This window comes from Canis lupus, chromosome 15 (assembly GCF_011100685.1).
Source record: "Canis lupus familiaris isolate Mischka breed German Shepherd chromosome 15, alternate assembly UU_Cfam_GSD_1.0, whole genome shotgun sequence".
Taxonomy (NCBI): Eukaryota; Metazoa; Chordata; class Mammalia; order Carnivora; family Canidae; genus Canis; species Canis lupus.
Genome location: NC_049236.1, coordinates 9,832,999 through 9,852,940, shown reverse-complemented (window position 1 = coordinate 9,852,940; position 19,942 = coordinate 9,832,999). Strand labels below are relative to the sequence as shown.

Genomic DNA, 19,942 nt, shown 5'->3' with positions numbered 1-19,942 from the left:
AAATTCAAGCATAGTTAACTCTTGATTTTTGAATGACCACATTAATAGAGGTAACTGGGAAAGTTGATACAAACAAAATATTTAGATAATTCTCAATCCCCATTTTTATAGTTTCATTCAGCTTTCTTAGCTGTAGCTGAACTGGCTGATTTGCATATCCTGTCATTATTCTCCTTTACTCAGCCTGACAAGCAGCAGGCTGGAGGGGGAAAAAAGGCCCTAGATAACCACAAATTGGATAATTTGATCCCAAAGAATCAAGAGTTAACTGGGGATTAAAAAAACAGTAACATCTATTAACTATGCCTGGGCAAGCATGCCAGATTAGCATGGATTATCTTCTGTCTCCGACTCTAATTCTAGGTAGATCAAGGCAAAGCCAATAAAAAATCCAGATGATCTAAGTAAGGCAAAATGCAAGAGGGTTATATGTCATCTCTGGGACATCGTATTATGCAGGTTCAACCAGAGGGTGCTATAAATCTTTGATCCCTTTGATTGCTCTTTCTGTCTTCATCAAGCAATCAACTATTAAATGCCATGCACTTAAAAAAAAAAGTCCTTTAACACTGATAGATCTATACCTGTCTTAATGGTGCTTTGGTAGGTAAAATGCCTACAGGTGGTAAGGAGTGGTAAGGTTCCTTGGCTGATGCTGAAGAGGGGATCAACCGCACAGAGCCTGATATACTGACCGTTTTTCTCTTAGAAGGTGGCACCAAGGCAGGAGGCAAGGACATTGGCACAGGTTCTTTCTCCAACGCACAGTATACCAAAAACATGGCCTTCAAGAGAGATGAACCAGGGTCACATATATTAAAATCATTTAACAACATCTACCCACTGAATTGATCATTGTTCAACAACAAAGCAGCTTTGAGCTGTCTGAAATTCTTTTTTTTTTTTTAAGAAATTAGGCTGGAAATGAAAGAAAGAGGAAAAGAGAGAGACGAAAGGAAGAAAGGAGAAAAGGAAATAAATCAAAGCTAAGCAACTTTTAGGAAGATACCCAAAGTAGCAAAAACTCAGATACACACTATTCAACTAAAGTTCTTGCAATGTCAAAAGCAAACAATCTGGGGAAAAGATATTTGCAAAGAAAGAGCTAATCTTCCTAAAAAGAATCCTTAGAAATTAACATAAGAAAAAAAAAGCCAAAATTCAATAGGAAAATAGGTAAATAGTAAGAACAGATATTTTACTGAAAAGTAAATACTACAGATGGCCTATCCTTCAACATACAAAAATATGCTCACTTTCACAAGAAAATTTCAAATTAAAAGTATATTAAAGTCCCATTTTCCACTAACTGGTAAAAATCCAAATTTCATAACGTACATTGTTAACTAGACTAGGGATCCTCAGACACTCTTTAGTGGAAGCTCAAACTGGTACCAAGCCTAAGAAGGGCAAATTGGTAACAACTACCAAATTTATTTACTTCTCCCTTTGGTTCATCAATCCCCCATCTGGGAATCTATCCTCAGAATTACCTGCCCATAAAAAAACACTGTATTGAAAACGACTGTTAATCACAGAATTATTTGTAGCAGCACCCAAGTACTCAACAACCAAAGACTGGTTTAAAAAAATTATGGTACAAAAAAAAAAAAAAATTATGGTACAGCTATACAATAAAATACTATGAAACCAAAACCAAAACCAACAAACAAAAAATAGTTGGAAACATTCTCTCTCTTAACTATAGTACTTTCACAAATATACACAATTATCAAAACGCATCAAATTATATACTTAAATTGATTGCAACTCACTGTATGTAAAGTAGTCCTCACTCTAGCTGACTTGGGGAAAAAAAAAGAAAAAGAAATGTACAGCTTTCTATGTGAAAAGGTATCCCAGTGTTAATATGTATAGTGTGTTATCTTTTGCAGTAAGGAAGTAATAATGATTCCTATGTGCTTATATTTGCTTTTTTAAACTCTAGAAGAATGAACAAGAAACTAAGAAAAGTGGTTGGTTACACAGTAAGTATAAATGGAGCACTGAGGGCAAGGATGGAACTGAGATTTTTTTTTCCACTGAATATTTTTTTTTGTTAAGATTTTATTTATTTATTTGACAGAAAGAGAGAGCACAAGCAGGGTGAGTGGCAGGCAGAGGGAGAGGGAGAAGTATGCTTCCCGTTAAGCAGGAACCCCTCAGTGGGGCTCGATCCCAGGACCTCTGAGATCATCACCTGAGCTGAAGGCAGCCGTTAACCAACTGAGCCACTCAACTGCCCCTCCACTGAATATCTTCATCTATTGTACTGACTTCTGAACCATGCAAATATACTACCTATTAAACATTATTTTTAATTATTAAATACATAAAGCATTTGCACAAAGTACATTACATATACAATGCAGGATATTCCCTTCATTTTAAAGAATTCAAGATACCTTCAAGACTTTGAAAAGATAGTTTCCATGACAATCTTCAAGAATTTAAAACTGCTCAAAGCAACTTGGTACCTCCAAAAAGATTCCAACAGCAACTGAGAGGAAGCTTAAGTACTTCTTATTTTTCTTTCCCTGAAAATGACATTCTCCCCCTAAAAATGTTTGCTTCCAATTCTAAGTTTATTTACAGGGCTTTCGAATCAGTGTTTATTCAGTACCTAATACAACAACACTGACCCATAATTTCTGTGATTACAAATATCATTTTATGTACGAAGAAACTGAAGCTCAAAGATGCTAAGTATCTTGCCTGTTATCTTTTTAAGAAGTGATAGTATAGGGTTCAAAGACCTGGCTATAAGCTCTTATTTTTCTCTAGGAGTACACATATAATTTTACAAGACCATGTTCTCCTCTACGTGGAATAAAACTAACCTTTTACTCAATGGGACCCAAATTGTAGCAGGTATCAGAATTACCTGGACAATATTATAAAGTGCAGATTTCTAGGCTCCACTCCCAGAATTCTTGAATCATTAAGTCTGGGTTGGGCCTTATAGTTTATATTTCTAAGAAGTCTCCAAAGATGCTGATGCTCTTTGTCCTGGACCATATTTAACCATTTGGCCCAAACCAAGAATTCTCCTCTCCCCATTTACTAGTCAACTTGAAGAACTTAATTTAGTTTTAGAAACACATAAACTTTATTATCTTCAAAAGCCTGAAACTCCAGAGTGAAAAATATCTGGATAGCATATAATTTCAACCAAATTCATGATATAGGCAATATTATGAAGTTGGCACTGAGCTAAAAGAAGTGACTAACATGCACATTAAAGGTCAGCATTCCTCTCACTGCAGATGGGAGTCATTTCCTGGAAAAGAAGACACCAGAAGCAAAAGAGCTATGTCAGCTATCTGCTGCCAACAGACAACACATTTTTTGAAAGTTAAAAAAAAAAAAATTTTTTTTAAAGTATCATTATTTCATGTTGCCTTGAAAATAGTTTCCCTGACAAAACTGAAGCCAAAAATTTTTCTACCAAATAAAACAGAAAAAAGTGAACAGTATACTGTTGGGTTGTAATTTTTTTTAAAATTATATTGTACTTTATCCTAATCAAAGCCTGCCACTGAAACAAATACAGCAATTAAATGAAATGAAGCACCATAGTTGAAAGAAAGAAAAAAAAAAAAAAAAAAGTAAAGTCTGGCAAAAACAAGCCTAAGCTTTCTCCGTGATAGCAGGGAAAGAGGGGATTTAGTTTACTATTGCAGTCAATTACCAGTAGCTGCTCACTTTTATTCTCTTTGCTTTTAGGGAGTATTTCTCAGTTTAGTGGCCATCAGAATCTCGGGGAGGCCTTTTTTACCCTACCCCAGAGATTCTGATTTAGTTGGTCTGGGCTTATACCTAGGAATCTGCATTTCTAATACGTTCTCTGGTAATATTGATGTTGCTGATAGAAGACAAATACTTTGAGAACCAGTATTTTAGGAGTTTCCTTAAGAGTTTTATTTGCTCATTCATCTACTTAATCACTTGAACTGCCAGTTTTAATTTCTTAAAATAGCATTCTGGGATTAAAAAAATATCAGGCATTTCTTATATATTCCAAGTAATACAATGAAATTTGATGACATTTTCTTCATCAATTTAATTCAACAAAATATGTACTGAGAAATTTCTAGCCACCAGGCACTGTGCTAGGCACTAGAAATACAAAACTAAAAAGACCTTACCACCTCAAAAGAAGCAGCAAACATGTAACAAGTTAATTTCAGTACAATGTGAACATGTTAACACAAATATAGTTAATAAACCTCAAAGTGCCAAAAACTCTTCACATGAGGATCCAACAAATGCTACTGACAAAAATTTAGACCATTTACTTAACAGAAAAATCTAAAGGCCTAATAAGAATGTAAAAACCAGTACAAATGATTACTTTGTATTCTGTCAAAGTAAAAATGGCATGAGTCTGCCTCTCCAAAGAAAAGAATGGAAAAGAGGAAAATAGTAACTTTATAGTGAAGAAATCTGGCAAATGCCAGCTTTACCAAGTGATGAAGATTAACATCACCAGTAATGGCATATAGACATCATTTATCCCCTGATAAATGTGATGAGAAAGGCATTTCACATCTGTGGTATTCTTTCCAGAAACCTATATCCCCACTCTATCCATGAGAAAAACACCAGACAAACCTAGATTGGCAGACATTCTACAGAATACCTGGCTAGTGCTCCTTGATAATGCCAAAGTCATAGTGAAGCAAGACAGAAAAACTATTACATACTAAGGAGACATCAGGGAAATGCAAATCAAAACCCACAATGATATATCACCTTACACCTGTCAGAATAGCCAGAATCAGAAAGACAAGAAATAACAAGGGTAAGCAAGGATGTGGAGAAAAAGGAATCCTTCTGCACTATCGGTGGGAATGTAAATTGGTACAATCACTATAGAAAACAGTATGGAAGTTTCTCAAAAACTTAACAATGGAAATACCATATGATCCAGTAATTTCACTATTGGGTATTTACCCAAAGAAAACAAAAACTCTAATTCAAAAAAATGTATGCACCTCCATGTTTACTACAGCATTATTTGCAATAGCAAAGATATGGAAACATCCCAAGTGTCCATTGATAAATGAAGCAATAAAGAGAGATGTGGTGTACACACATACAGAGGAACATTGCTCAGCCATAAAAAAAGAATACAATCTTGCCATTTGCAACAAAATGGATGGGCCTAGAGAATATAATGCTAAGTGAAGTCAGACAGACAAACAGAGAAGACAAATACCATGATTTCATTCACATGTAGAATCTAAGAAATAAACAAGCAAAGAAAGACACAAACAAACAAGTTAACAGACTCTTAAATACAGAGAACAAACTGGTGGTTGCCAGAAAGGAGGTGGCAGGAATGCGTGAAATAGATAAAGATTAAAAAGTACAAACTTCCAGTTATAAAATAAGAGATGAAAAGCATGGCATAGGGAATATAGGCAATAAGATTGTAATGACATTGTTTGGTAACAGTAACTACACTTATCGTGGTTATTGTGGTTACTGAGGAATGTACAGAATTGTTGAATCATTATGTTGTATACCGGAAAGTAATACAACACTGTTAATCATATTATCTCAATTATAAAAAAGTTACTTGCCCCATTCATTAAGAAAAAAGATGGAAAAATATTTATCAGGCAAAGTCCATCAAAAGAATGCTAGTGAGATCACTGATAATGGCAAAACCACAAGGAAAATCCTAGAATTAAAAGAACTAAATTAACTGAGAAAAGTCTAGAATTTTAGTTAACAAAAAATATTCTAAAATTTTCTGTGGTTAGGAGGTGAAAAAGGAAGTGAAAATAATTTAAAGGACTTGTTTTACTGGAGTAAAGGTTAACTTACTTTCAGCTGCTGGAGAAAGAAGTATGATTAAGTACAGGGATAAGTGTTATTAACCATTAATGGAACAGATATTAAAACAGAATTTACACTTAAATAAGAGGGGAAAACTCAATGAATCACTACTTGATAACTAGCAACAATAGGAACAGGAAAAAGAGAAAATAATGTAAAATACATAAGGTAGAGGGAATAAAATCAGTATCTGCACCATCATCTTAAAAGACAAAAACTGTCAAATTAGGGAAAAACTGAAACACAGGAATAAGCTGTATCCAAGAGATAAATTTAAACATAAATATCAGGTAGGGACACCTGGGTGGCTCAATGATTGTCTGCCTTTGGCTCAGGGTGTGATCCGAGTCCTGGGATTGAGTCCCACATCGGGCTCCCCACAGGAGCCTGCTTCTCCCTCTGTCTATGTCTCTGCCTCTCTCTCTCTCTCTGTGCTTCTCATGAATAAATAAATAAATACTAAAAAAGAAAAGAAAAGAAAAGAAATATCAGATGATCCAGACTTTAAAAAAGAACAGAGGCAGTATATATATCATATGAGGGGTGCCTGGGTGGCTCAGTTGGTTAAACATCCGACTCTTGATTTTGATTCAGGTCATGATCTTAGGGTCGTGGGATTGAGCCCCGTCAGGTTCCACGCTCAGCAGGGAGTCTGCTTGAGATTCTCTCTCCTTTCCCTCCCTCTTTACCCCTCCCCCCTTGCTCACATGTACATGTGTGCTCACTCTATCAAGCAAATAATCTTTAAAAAATACATCACATGGGGCAGCCCCAGTGGCTCAGTGGTATAGCGCCTGCCTTTGGCCCAGGGCCTGATCCTGGAGACCCGGGATCGAGTCCCACGTCCAGCTCCCTGCATGGAGCCTGCTTCTCCTCTACCGGTGTTTCTGCCTCTCTGTGTGTGTGTGTGTCTGTCATGAATAAATAAATAAAATCTTAAAAAAAAAAATACATCACATGAGCCGAAATCTAAAATTAAAGTCACTAAGCATGATAAAGTTGGAAAGAATTTCTGAGGAATGCTCATAGAAAGAAATCAAATGTGCAAAGTGGTTAAAATTATTAAATCTAGGAGAAGACATATAGATGTTCATTTTTTTTTAAGTTGTAACTTCCCATAAATGCGTCGTTCATTCTTAAACTATTCTTTCAATAAAGGTTTACTTTTATTAAAAAAAAAAAGAGTAGGTTACCTAGCAAAAGGCTTCAGAGCACATAAGATAAATTGTGTTTAATCACTTACCTTAGCACATACTACTGTTAATCAAATGAGGATAATACTATTCTCCACCTACTTTAACTATACTTATACAAATCCTTCCTTGAAATTTTTAATTTTTGTCTTCACAGTCTTTCAAAGTACATCATCAGCCAAACCTCTTCAATATAACCACTTTCTTTCCCCCAAAACACTGAATCAACCGTTAATAGTTAGTTGAGATAACTTCTGTCACCATTTGTGAGGGGGTACCCCCTGCCATTTCCCAACTATCACCCAAATTAAAATTAAAAATGCTAGGGACCTAAGACCATCAACTCAAGTCACTTTAAGTTTCCATTTCTGGAAAAAAAAAAAAAAAGGTTTCCATTTCTGTATTTTTTTTTCAAATGTAATAATACTTATTCTTCCTATTTTAGTTGATTCCTAGAATATAAACAATAAAGTTTATGAAAGGACAAAAAAAGAAAAATAAGGCTAAATGGAAACTGAAATATAATCAATAAAATTGATATAATGAATTTATATAGGTCTAATATCTTCTGAGCAGAAAAGCTGATACATCCAGGGAACATATAAGAGGTCATGAACTTGGCAACAAAGAAAATCTTATGAAATTTTTTAAGTAAAGATTTTAAAGATCACATTCTCTAACCATAATCAAATCAAGCTAAAAGTATATACAAAGGTAACTAAAAACCAAACTTAACTACTTTGAAATTAGGAAACATATTCCTAAACAGATGATTTAAAAAAGCTAAAAATTATCTAAAAAGTAGTAAAAAGAATACTTTGTATCAGTATCTATGGAATCCAGCTAAACTTGTACTCAAGAGAAAATATGTACTTTAAGTTTTTTCAATATTAAAGATGATAAAAAAAATAAAGGGATTTAGTACTCATTTTCAAGAAAATATTTTTTAAAAGGTAAACCAAAAGAAACTAGGAAGAAGTCATTAAGATAAAAGCTGAAAAAATGAAAAAGTCAAAACATAATAGAAAGGATAATTATATCCAAAAGATGGCTCTTTTTAAAGATTTATAAACTAGATAAAATTCAATTAAACAAAAGATGAGAGGGAGCAAAAAAATAAGATTTGGAATGAAAGAGTAGCACAACCACAGCCCAGAAGAGATTAAAAGAATAAGGCAAATCTCCCACAACAAATTTGGAAAGTCAAGCAGACAATTTCTCAGCAAAATAAAGACAGAAAATCTGAACAGATTAATTTCCAAGTAAGAGATTCAAAGGGGGATTAGAGATTTACTATTCATAAGCTCACAGCAGAGTTGTATCTAACTTTTAAGGAAGAGATGAAGAATACAACTCTATTTGGAATTAACTTCCAATTTCCAAAGATGACATATCTTCAGATAAGATGTCAAAACTTTCTCACTCTATAAAGTAAAACTACAATGTTATCCATGTTTTCCTTTAATAAAATAAATGTGAAAATCTGGGGATATATCTGAAGTAAAATTATTCCATAGCAGAAAGAAGCTACTTTTATTACTTAAAAGAGATGTCTGGTAAAGATCGATACCACTCAGCATCTTTACAATACATTATCCAAAGTATATAATCCTATGTACATTAAAGTCAAATAAAATGAAGACAGTAAGACCATACATTTTCTACTATCTGTTTCTTTAAAAATATTTATTGACTACCTGTATACTCTAGACAAAAATACTCATACCAACAACCTTAGGAAAATACAGTTTTCCTCTGAGGAGAAACTAAACAAGGAAATTTTTGCTTGAGAAAACCATTAAGATGTTTAAGATTTTAAGAGCATTAGGTTACTTACAACTGCAAACTCATCTCTGTCAAGCATTCCATCATGGTCAATGTCACTCAACTCCCAAACCTTAAAAAGAAAGGAATCAACAAAGATTAAAGCTCTTTCACTTCATATGCTACCTGTAAACACCAAATACAATAAATGCAAGGAAATCTTTCATCTAAACATTAAAATATAAAATAAATAAATAAACATTAAAATATCTACTTCTTGGAGAAATTTCACTTATGCTGAACATTTTATTACATCACTCATATGCTATATTAACATTAACATTATTGTAAAAAGAAGGAATAATTCTTAATACAAGTGTTTTTTAATAAAAGTTTCTTACAAAATTTTAAAGAAAATATTTTGTTTCTATCCAGTAAGAAAACTATGTATACAGCACTTTAAACAGCTACAATGCTTTTTCACAAACATCATCTGTTAACTCATGCAACAACTCCATGTGGTACTATCAACCCACTTTTAGACCTGAGGTGATATGACTTAAGATCATGCAACCATTATTAAGTCACAGAATCAGTTCTCAACATGAAGATTTCCAACTAAGTCCATTATTGTTTTCCATACACTACAGAATCTCTGATCAACTAAAATATATGTCCAGTGAATACTGTGTTATTATTAACCAGCTAATGTCCAGGGCTTACAAAGAAAAAATAAATCTAAAAGGCCCTAGTAGATTTGGTTTAAATACAGAGTAGATTCCATACCTTTGGATCAGCTATAAAACTATGTTAAATCCTTGAAAAGAAGATATTTAAGTCTTTCAACAAAATTTTACTGGGAGTAAAATTTACTTTAGTAAGAGACTGGAGTGGAGATAAGCAAGTGTTTGGTCACTAAATGTCTTCAAGGAATTTGGACTTTATCTTAAATGCAATGAGAAGCTACTAAGAGGGTTAAGTTTAAGTCAAAATAACAGGATTATATTTATAGTTTAGAAATCTCACACTGACCACACAGTAGAGAAATGATTAACGAGAAATAGTACTGAAAAATGGCTTTTAAATTAACATTTACTGAGCTAACCTATACAACACTGATCCAGTAGTACTCCTACAGGTGGTATGGTAGTAAGTCATTATCACCATCAGCATCGTGGCATCTAGCATTAAAGAATATGTACCAAGCACTGTGCTACATACATAATCACATTTAATCCTTACAACCCTATAAATGGAATCATGCTCATCTTAAAGATTAAAAAAAATGATACATGGTTTTCTGATGATTAACTCAAGGTCACACGTCTAAGAAATGGTGCAGCCAGATTTAACCCTCTGTATTCTGGCCAAGCAAGGGATTAAAGATTTCCAACTAAGTCCATTATTGTTTTCCATACAATACAGACTCTCTGGAGGTTTAATGAGAGTAGATGAGGTTTGAAATCCAAAGAGGCATAGAGATAAATCACTATGGAAAATAGCCCAAGAGTAGGGAAAGCCCTGCTGAAGTTGGTGATCATAAAATTATGATGATACCAATATCTTATTAGATTCTCAGTAGTCCACATGCAACCACAGAGAAGGCACATAATTAGCTTCGTGCAAAGTCAGATTTTCAACAGGTCAGAAGAAAGGTTAGAAAATATGGTAACGGGAGCTAAAGATACCAAATGAAACTGTGGACCAAGTTGGATGAGGAAAAAATAAATAAATTTGAAAAATGGAGAAAGTAAAGGACTCTGAGACTTAAAAGTCTTGTGAAGTCAAAGAATTAGTCTTACAAGTATTTATGAAAGAGATCTATAAAGATGGTAAGTTCTATTTAGAGAGTTAATGATTTCAGAGATGAAACTATTCCTTATAGCAGGGCCCCATCATACAGCCATGAAGTAGGCAATAGATATAAAATACTGATGGTCTCCAGAAATTAAATCAAGGAACTGGGAAGTCAGAACATACAGTTCAAATAAAAAGGACCTGCTCAAAGGGCTTACATATATAACTAATTTCAAGTACTCATATTTTAGAGGGAATATCAAATAAAATTAATTGGCAATAATTTTACATATTAAAGCAGATCACAGAAAAATTCTATAACATCAAAATAAAATCTGTGTAATCTTTGACAATGAGCTGTAAGTGCCCCTGATAAAGACAAAAATAAGATACATAAAAATTACATTTAGAATTTAATAATATCTTACTCTTCCAAGGATATCCACAGGTAACTTAGAGTTGAGCAATACTGGTTTCACTTTATCACCAGATAGAAATCCATTCACTGGGCTTAAACTATCAAAAATTGCATCATATTTGGCCTTATCTTCAGACTATAATATTAAAAAGATCACAAGTTAATCAGTGGTGAAAAGCATTTAAACTGCAGTTATAAAAATCAAATCCTCAAAGAATAGGCAATATATATATTTTTTAAGATATATTTATTTGTTTGTTTATTTATTTATTTATTTATGATACACACACACACACACACACAGAGAGAGAGAGAGAGAGAGAGAGAGAGAGACACAGGCAGAGGGAGAAGCAGGCTCCATGCTGGGAGCCCAATGTAAGACTCGATCCCGGGACTCCAGGATCGCGCCCCGGGCCAAAAGCAGGCACCAAACCGCTGAACCACCCAGGGATCCCCTAGGCAATATATTCTTTTTTTTTTTTAATTTTTATTTATTTATGATAGTCACACACACACACACACACACACACACACACACACAGAGAGGCAGAGACATAGGCAGAGCAGAGGGAGAAGCAGGCTCCATGCACCGGGAGCCCGATGTGGGATTCGATCCCGGGTCTCCAGGATAGCGCCCTGGGCCAAAGGCAGGTGCTAAACCGCTGCGCCACCCAGGGATCCCTAGGCAATATATTCTTAAAAATTATTTTTAAAACATTTTTTGCTTTCATCAAAATATATTATAAATAACAATCTAAAAGTTACTCAAGAGTCCAGTATCCCTTCCATTCCTTTTGTAGCTGCAATACTATGTTTGCTTTTCTACTATTAGCTTAATCAAGTAATAGGAAGGGCTCTGAGAGGAGCATCTAGTCCAACCTTCTCACTGAAATCCATAGCAAGGAAATAACTTGTGAGAACACACAAGCTAGTTAGTGACATTCTACGACCTTCTCAACATGGTATTAAGTCATATTTCAAACTCAGATTTAAAAAAAAAAATAACCACCATAGGACTAAACACCTAGTTTCTCCCATTTTTTCCAAAGCAAGATTTTCTTTTCTTATCGATAATAGGACATCCCTAAAATCCTGGAAAGTTATCTGTATAACATAAAAAACTACTGTTCATGGAGCACATGGGTGGCTCAGTTGGTGGAGAGTCAGACTCTTGATTTGGGTTCAGGTCACGATCTCAGAGTTGTGAGATGGAGCCCATGTCGAGCCCTGAGTTGAGCTCTGCACTCAGCAGGCAATCTGCTTGAGATTCTCTCCCTCTGACTCTCCCCATACTTGTGTGTGTGTGTGTGTGTGTGTGCGCACGCGCACGTGTGTGTACACCCTCTTTCTCTCTAAAATAAATAAATAAATCTTTAAAAAAATTAGCAGTCATGATTTTCCCAGTCAAAGCCAGGTTCCTATACTTTTTTAAATTAGTTAATAACACACAGGCATATATGGACATAGAAACCAAGTGACTTTCGAACAAAACTATACATATTTATTAAAAGCCATTTGATCTGCTATATCCTAGTCCTAATATTATTTAGATACTATGATTTTTAAAATCTGATAAATTTTTAAAAGCTGATAAGATTTTATTTATTTTTTAGCTTTTATTTATTTATTTGAGAGAGAGTGAGAGAGAGAACAAGTGTAGTGAGGAGCAGAGGGAGAAGCAGGCTCACCACTAAGCAAGGAGCCTGATGGGCTTGATCCCAGGAATCCAGGATCATGACCTGAGCCAAAGGCAGACACTCAATCGAGCCACCCAGGTACCTGATAACATTTTTTATTTATTTTTAAATATTTATTTTTATTTATTTATGATAGACAGAGAGAGAGGCAGAGACACAGGCAGAGGGAGAAGCAGGCTCCATGCCGGGAGCCTGACACGGGACTCGATCCCGGGACTCCAGGATCGCTCCCCGGCTAAAGGCAGGTGTGAAAACCGCTGAGCCACCCAGGGATCCCCCCGATAACATTTTTTAAATTGGAGACATAACTAGCATGATGTCTCCAATAGATATAATGCAAAATATCCACTTCAGAAAAAGATTTCATACAAAATTGTTTGTTTTAGAGCCATAAAGAGAATTATCTGGTTAACCAGAATTTTCAAACAGGAAATAATACCAGTAGGGTAAACTACCTATTCATAAAATATTTTCATTAATATAGGAATATGACATCACCATTTTTAGTTTATACTATAAAATAAATGCATTTAAGCCATACTAACTGTTCAAAATGATTGATAGAATAGTAAGATCTCTCAAAAGATTTCTAGTACCAGTATTTCCCCTACAGTAAAAAAATGAAAATCCCATGCAGGTTACAATAGATTTTGGTAGTAGTGGGAGAGGATTAAATGGCTAGGAAGCAAAGCAATGTGTAAGGAAAAAGTAGTTACAAAGTTTACTTACTTTTACAGCCCATGGGAGCTCAGCTATAGAAGTTCCACTGATGAGCAAAGGACTACTGGTATCATGCTAAAAAAAACAAAAAATAAATAAATAAAAAAATAGAGCACATGAAGAGCTGAAAACCTCACATCAATAAACAACAAGAAAAAGGTCTTTGGATTTAAATACATTCATACAAAATACGGAACTCAATGCACACAAGACACTATTTTACATTGACTCTATTAGACTTTCATCTAAATACAAATGAAACAAAAACTGAGTTATGAGTTAGCTGCATAAATGATATTAGAGCACTAACTGAAACATTTAGTGTTATAGAAGAAATCTTATTACAACTGATATCAAGATAAAGATATCTGAATGTAACAGAAATATTTGTGGCCCTGTTAACTGATGACTTTTTCCTAACACTATTTAAGGAAAGTAAACTGGGACAAGAACCCAACTTAAGATTTCTTAAGTTACAAGAACATGAACCTATTAACAGCACACCCAAGTTGTTATATTTATCTCCTTTTAGAGACAGATGGATATAGTAGAAACATTTTTATAATAATATAGTTAGAAAACAAATCCCTAAATTAACCCTCTGATTCCCTACCTAAACTTACACATGCAGAAATTCTCAAAACTGAAGTTAAATTCATAATACTCAGAGCAAATACTTTTAAAGTTTTAAATTTAAAAACAAGAGCCACAGTGCCTGGGTGGCTCATTCAGTTACGCATCTACCTTCAGCTTTGGTCATGATCTCAGGGTCCTGGGAATGAGAGCCCCAAGTGAGGTTCCCTTGCTTAGCAAGGAGTCTGCTTCTCCCTCTCTCTCTAACTCTCTCCCTCGTTTGTGCACACACTCTCTCTCATATAAATAAATAAAATCTAAAACAAACAAAAAATAAGTAAGAGCCATGAAACTTCTAGAAAAGGGGGTAGGGTAGGGAGGACCAGCCCTATTAGACATACAAACAAATTACCAAATATGATAATTAAAACAATGTTAGGTGAGCATATGAATAAACAGATCAATGGGTAAAAACAAAAAAATCCAGAAAGGAACTAAAAATACATGGCTGAGGTGGCATTCCAAATCAGTAAGGAAAAGACTGGTTATTTTATAAAGTGGCCATCCCGGGAAAATCATCAATTTGAACCCATACTCATACTTAGTATCAAGACTAACATAAATGTGAAAAAAATAAACTATTAAAAAATTAAATCCTAGTAACTCATTAAAAAAATCACTTCTTTATGAAAAAAATCACTACGATTTCAAGACAAATGACAAACTAGGAAAATATATGTGTGTGTGTATATAGTATATATACATAACCTCTAGAATTCAATTTTTAAAATGATCAATAACCTAAGAAAGATGGGAAAAGCTTTAAACAGACATTTCACATAAAGGTAATGAAAATGACTTATAAGCATGAGAAAAACTACTCAAACTCACTCTGTAAAACCAAATGGACAAATTAAAACTACACTCAACATTCCATTTGTCACCTCTCAAATTAACAACAGAATGTTAGCAAAAGAGCACGTGACCAACTGATGGTGGGTTTGTGAACGAGTACAACCACTACGGAACACAAATTGATATTACATATGAAAACTCCACAAATGCACAAACTTCTGAAAGAGCAATTCCACTTCTGAGAATATGCACATATAAATATATTTTTGTACATGTAAAATGACATATATCCAAGGTTATTATTCATTGCAGCATTTTTTAATAATAAAAGATTAAAAACAAGCTAAAAGCCTATCAATAGGAAGGTAAATAAATTATGGTAGAGAGGAAGTATGGAGGGGATAGGTTAAATGGGTGACAGGAATTAAGGAGTGCACTCGCTGTGATGAGCACTGGGTGTTGTAGGCAAGTAACAAATCACTCTATTGTACACCTGAAACTAATATAACACTGTATGTTAATTAACTGGAGTTTAAATAAAAAATTTAAAAACTTTTATGTAAATAGAAGCAAGGAAATACTATACAGCTATTAAAAAGAATAAATACGCTTTTATGTAAAGATCTCTAAAACATATTATTTAAAAAGGTATAGAATTGTGTTTATTAATTGTACACTACAATCAATGTAAAATGAGGAAGTGGGTATTTATATTTCTTTAAATACACATATAATGCGACGCCTGGGTGGCTGAGCGGTTAGGTGTCTGCCTTTGGCTTAGGGTGTGATCCCAGAGTCCTAGGATTGAGTCCCACATTAGGCTTCCTGCAGAGAGTCTGCTTCCCTCTGCCTGTTTCTCTGCCTCTCTCTCTCTGTGTCTCATGAATAAATAAAATCTTTAAAAAATAAATTAAAAAATAAGTAAATACACATATAGTAACTCTGGAAGAATATACAAGAAACTAATAACAACAGTAGCCATTAAGAAAGAAAATCAGGTAGCTGAGTGATAGGGGTTAGGGAAATTATTTTTTAATATAGCAATTTTAATTTTTAAATCATGTTGTACCATTTTAAAAATTAAGTACAATTTAAACTTAAGATCATTTCTTACAAATCTTGGTGGAGGAACAGCCAGGTTCAAGCTACTCAGAGAAACCTCTAATCCATTCTGGGCACATGCCACAAGTCGCAAAGCAACAAAGAATTCCTGAGAAAGAGAAGCATGAAGTTAAGTACATTAATTATCTATCTACCTATCTATCCATCCAACCACACTTACAATCTGAAAATATAAAACAATTCATAATTACTCCAAGATCTTAATGTAGCAACAAATATAATAGCACATTTGCCTGAAAACACTTGCTGTAAAATTCAGAAGATATCTATGTACAAAGATGTTCCTAACATTATAAATAGCAAAAGGTGTTAATATAAATGGGAAAATATTTAAATAAACTGTGATAATACAGGTAGTAGAAATTATACAAGATTAATACATTCTTCAAAGAACATTTGATGAACATTTAACATTTGATGTTAAAAATGATTTTTATCATTTAAGTGAGGAAAAGAGTCTGGAAAAAACCCCAGAAGAAAATAACAACTGAATGTTATCAAAAGTCATCTCTGGATTTAAGATGATAAATTTTGAAACTGGACCAATCATTCAAGTGATTCAACCACTGCTATTCCAGGAAAGCTACAGAGAATATAGAGCTACTGTGCAGCATCTAAAACAATTACATAACTGCTTCACTTCAAAATACTTGTAAATCTCTCCCAAAGGTCCTTGGATTTTTGGCCTTTTAAGTCTCAGTGCAAAATTTAATAAATAAATGCAGAGATGCTGAAGCAACTGGTTTTTGGTCTGGGAATAAACACAACAAAAGCCTTTACTCCAGTTTTAATCACTTTCAACTTAGTATCGTTGCTGATGCAATCAACCCTTCACCACTTTTCTCAAACCTCCTATTCTCACCAATACCATTCTTACCCAATTCTTACCTATTCTTAGAACCTTGCAGGTTGTCTGCTTTATGTAACACCTTGCCTTCACTCACAAATTTCTTAAAAAGGTGATATTTCAAGATCTCCCCTTCTCTTTTCATTCATTCCATAAGCTTTTATGCAATCCCACTTGAACTTCCACCATTAGCTAGAGAAACCACTGCCTATGTCACAAATAACTTCTTAGCTACCAAATACAATAGCCTCAACAAAACAAAACACAAAAAACTTCACCTCGTTCTGCTTGTTCTTTTGGCAGTCTGGACAGTATGATAACTCCCAGAAACTCTCCTCCACCAACATAGCTTCATAAAACTCTCCTACTTTTCCTCTGACCTTTCAAATCTCAGAGTCAATGCCTCCCCCAACCTTTAAATACTGGTATTTTGGGGGCACCTGGGTGGCTCAGTCGATTAAGCACCTGCCTCTGGCATCAGGTCATGATCCCAGAGTCCTGGGTTAGAGCCTTACATCAGGCTCCCTCCTCGGTGGGGAATCTGCTTCTCCCTCTCTCTCTGCCCCTCCTCCCTCATATGCATGCATGTGTACTCTCTCTAATAAATAAGATCTTTAAAAAATAAATAAAAATAAATGCTGGTATTCTAAGTCCTCCAAAATCAACCTTTTTTACTTTCTCATGTTATAAGAGATTCAATTACTCTTAGGTAATCAGGTCCCCTCCCATAGTATGGACAGGCTCTGAAGTGAAATAGTCTTGCATTAAATTCTAGTTCTGCCACTTAAAGTTGTGAGGCCATGGACAAGTTAAATAAAATTTTTCTAATACCTTTGCCATGTATTATGAGGTACAAAATAAAAACCATACTATAAGAACGAAAACACCTACTGTCATTTTTGGCACATAGAAACTCAATAAATATTGGTTTTTTCCCTTTGTTTCATGTTAATTCAAAAATCTACTTCTCTCATGCAAACATCAAAGTTTAAACTGCAGATCCACAAATCCAGCCACTTGGATATATATAACAAAGACAACTCAACTCAACATCCGAAGTTCAGTAATATCAGAGTGAAGAAAACACTATAAACTGTAAATATAAACTATATAAACTCCTGAAGACAGGGACCATATCTGTCTTGTTCACGCCTGCATTTCCAAAGCCTGACTCAAAACAGGTATTCAACAAATATTTGCTGACTGAGCGCACAGTACTCTGGCTGCCCATATGAAGCTAGTTTTCCTATGTCTCCAACGTACCAATTAGCCCTTCTGCCCAGAGGCTCTATTGGGGACTATAATCTAGCCCTAGAATCTTAATTAAGAGACTTGATATTCGTACTCTCTCATCTAAATTTCCCACCCCTTTTTGGAGTTTGATGCTGCTTCAGCTGTTCCCATATAGGGGAACTAATTTTGAGTAGCAGTGCTCAGCCAATGTATCAGCATGCAGCAAGCTTTAATTCAGTGCTGTGGAATCTACCCATCTCCAGTCCTGAAATCTATCCCTAACAAGCTAAATTTCAAAGTATACTGATGGTGTCCAATATTCATAATCACTTTCATATATTTCTAGTCTAGGGTTTACTCATGGCCTGTAAACCATTTTTTGGTTTATATGCCAAAAGTAAGACCTAGACAGAATACTCACAAGTAAGTATATTGTACAAGGTACCAAAGGTAGCGATATTAGGAGGTAGGGCCTTTGAGACATGCTTAAGGCATCAGAATGGGGGCCTCATGGGATTAATGCTTTAAAAAAGAGGGTCCAGGGATCCCTGGGTGGCGCAGCAGTTTAGCGCCTGCCTTTGGCCCAGGGCGTGATCCTGGAGACCCGGGATCGAATCCCATGTCGGGCTCCCGGTGCATGGAGCCTGCTTCTCCCTCTGCCTGTGTCTCTGCCTCTCTCTCTCTCTGTGTGTGACTATCATAAATAAATAAAAATTAAAAAAAAAAAATTAAAAAGAAAAAATAAAAAAGAGGGTCCAGAAAGATCCCTAGCCCCTTCTGCCATGGAAGGATACAACAAGAGGTCTGTGACAAAGAAGATAGTCCTCACCCAAACATGCTGGCAGCCTGGTCTTGTGTTTCAAGCCTCCAGAACTGTGAGCAATACATTTCTGCTATTTATAAGCCATCCAGTCTATATTATCATGTTAGAGAAGCCCCAACAGGCTACGACATTCCAGGAGAACAATGTTACCAAATTAACACTAACATTTGGGAATCAGTTACTTTAATGTCTATGGAATTGGAAATATTTTCCAATATACTGTTATAACACTTTCCCTTGGAAAACCTAATATTGGCAAAAAACCAATTCCTAGTTTAAAACTAGAAAAAATCCTTGTTATTTTTTATTCTGAAGCACTCAAAAACTTTTTCATATGAATCTCGGAATCTTACTTGTTTGTTCAGGATTCCTTTGCCATTTGTGTCAGCTAAATCCCAAATCTGAAATTCAGAAAAAAAAAGTCAATCTGTTTTTTAAACAAAAATCATCTTAAAGATAACTTAAATCCCTGCAATTTACAACTTCATTCTCTTTGGTCATCAGATTTAAGAATCACAGAATTAAAAGTGGGAAGAAACCTTGAAGGTCATTTAGTGCAACCCTACACAAAGATACTATGGCCCAGTGAGATACTTAACTCAAGAACATTCAAGGCATCAAGAAAAGAACTGAAATGCAGGTTCTTTTTTTTTTTTTTTTTAATTTATTTTTTATTGGTGTTCAATTTACTAACATACAGAATAACCCCCAGTGCCCGTCACCCATTCACTCCCACCCCCCGCCCTCCTCCCCTTCTACCACCCCTAGTTCGTTTCCCAGAGTTAGCAGTCTTTACGTTCTGTCTCCCTTTCTGATATTTCCCACACATTTCTTCCCCCTTCCCTTATATTCCCTTTCACTATTATTTATATTCCCCAAATGAATGAGAACATATAATGTTTGTCCTTCTCCGACTGGCTTACTTCACTCAGCATAATACCCTCCAGTTCCATCCACGTTGAAGCAAATGGTGGGTATTTGTCATTTCTAATAGCTGAGTAATATTCCATTGTATACATAAACCACATCTTCTTTATCCATTCATCTTCTAAC

General features: G+C 34.8%; 1 protein-coding gene across 4 annotated transcripts in view; it reads right to left on the bottom strand.

Annotated features, from left to right (window-relative positions):
* EPS15 (epidermal growth factor receptor pathway substrate 15) overlaps positions 1-19,942 on the bottom strand; it is a 143,019-nt gene that overhangs the window by 85,072 nt on the left and 38,005 nt on the right. For 3 of the 4 annotated variants that reach the window (XM_038558055.1, XM_038558052.1, XM_038558054.1), the window contains exons 4-9: positions 19,243-19,290; positions 15,979-16,074; positions 13,446-13,511; positions 11,030-11,155; positions 8,878-8,937; positions 585-785 (exon numbers count right to left, since the gene is read on the bottom strand). In XM_038558055.1, coding sequence (XP_038413983.1) covers positions 585-785; positions 8,878-8,937; positions 11,030-11,155; positions 13,446-13,511; positions 15,979-16,074; positions 19,243-19,290 — 597 coding nt within the window. The remainder of the gene's footprint in view (positions 1-584; positions 786-8,877; positions 8,938-11,029; positions 11,156-13,445; positions 13,512-15,978; positions 16,075-19,242; positions 19,291-19,942) is intronic. The other variant, XM_038558053.1, reaches the window with a different exon arrangement.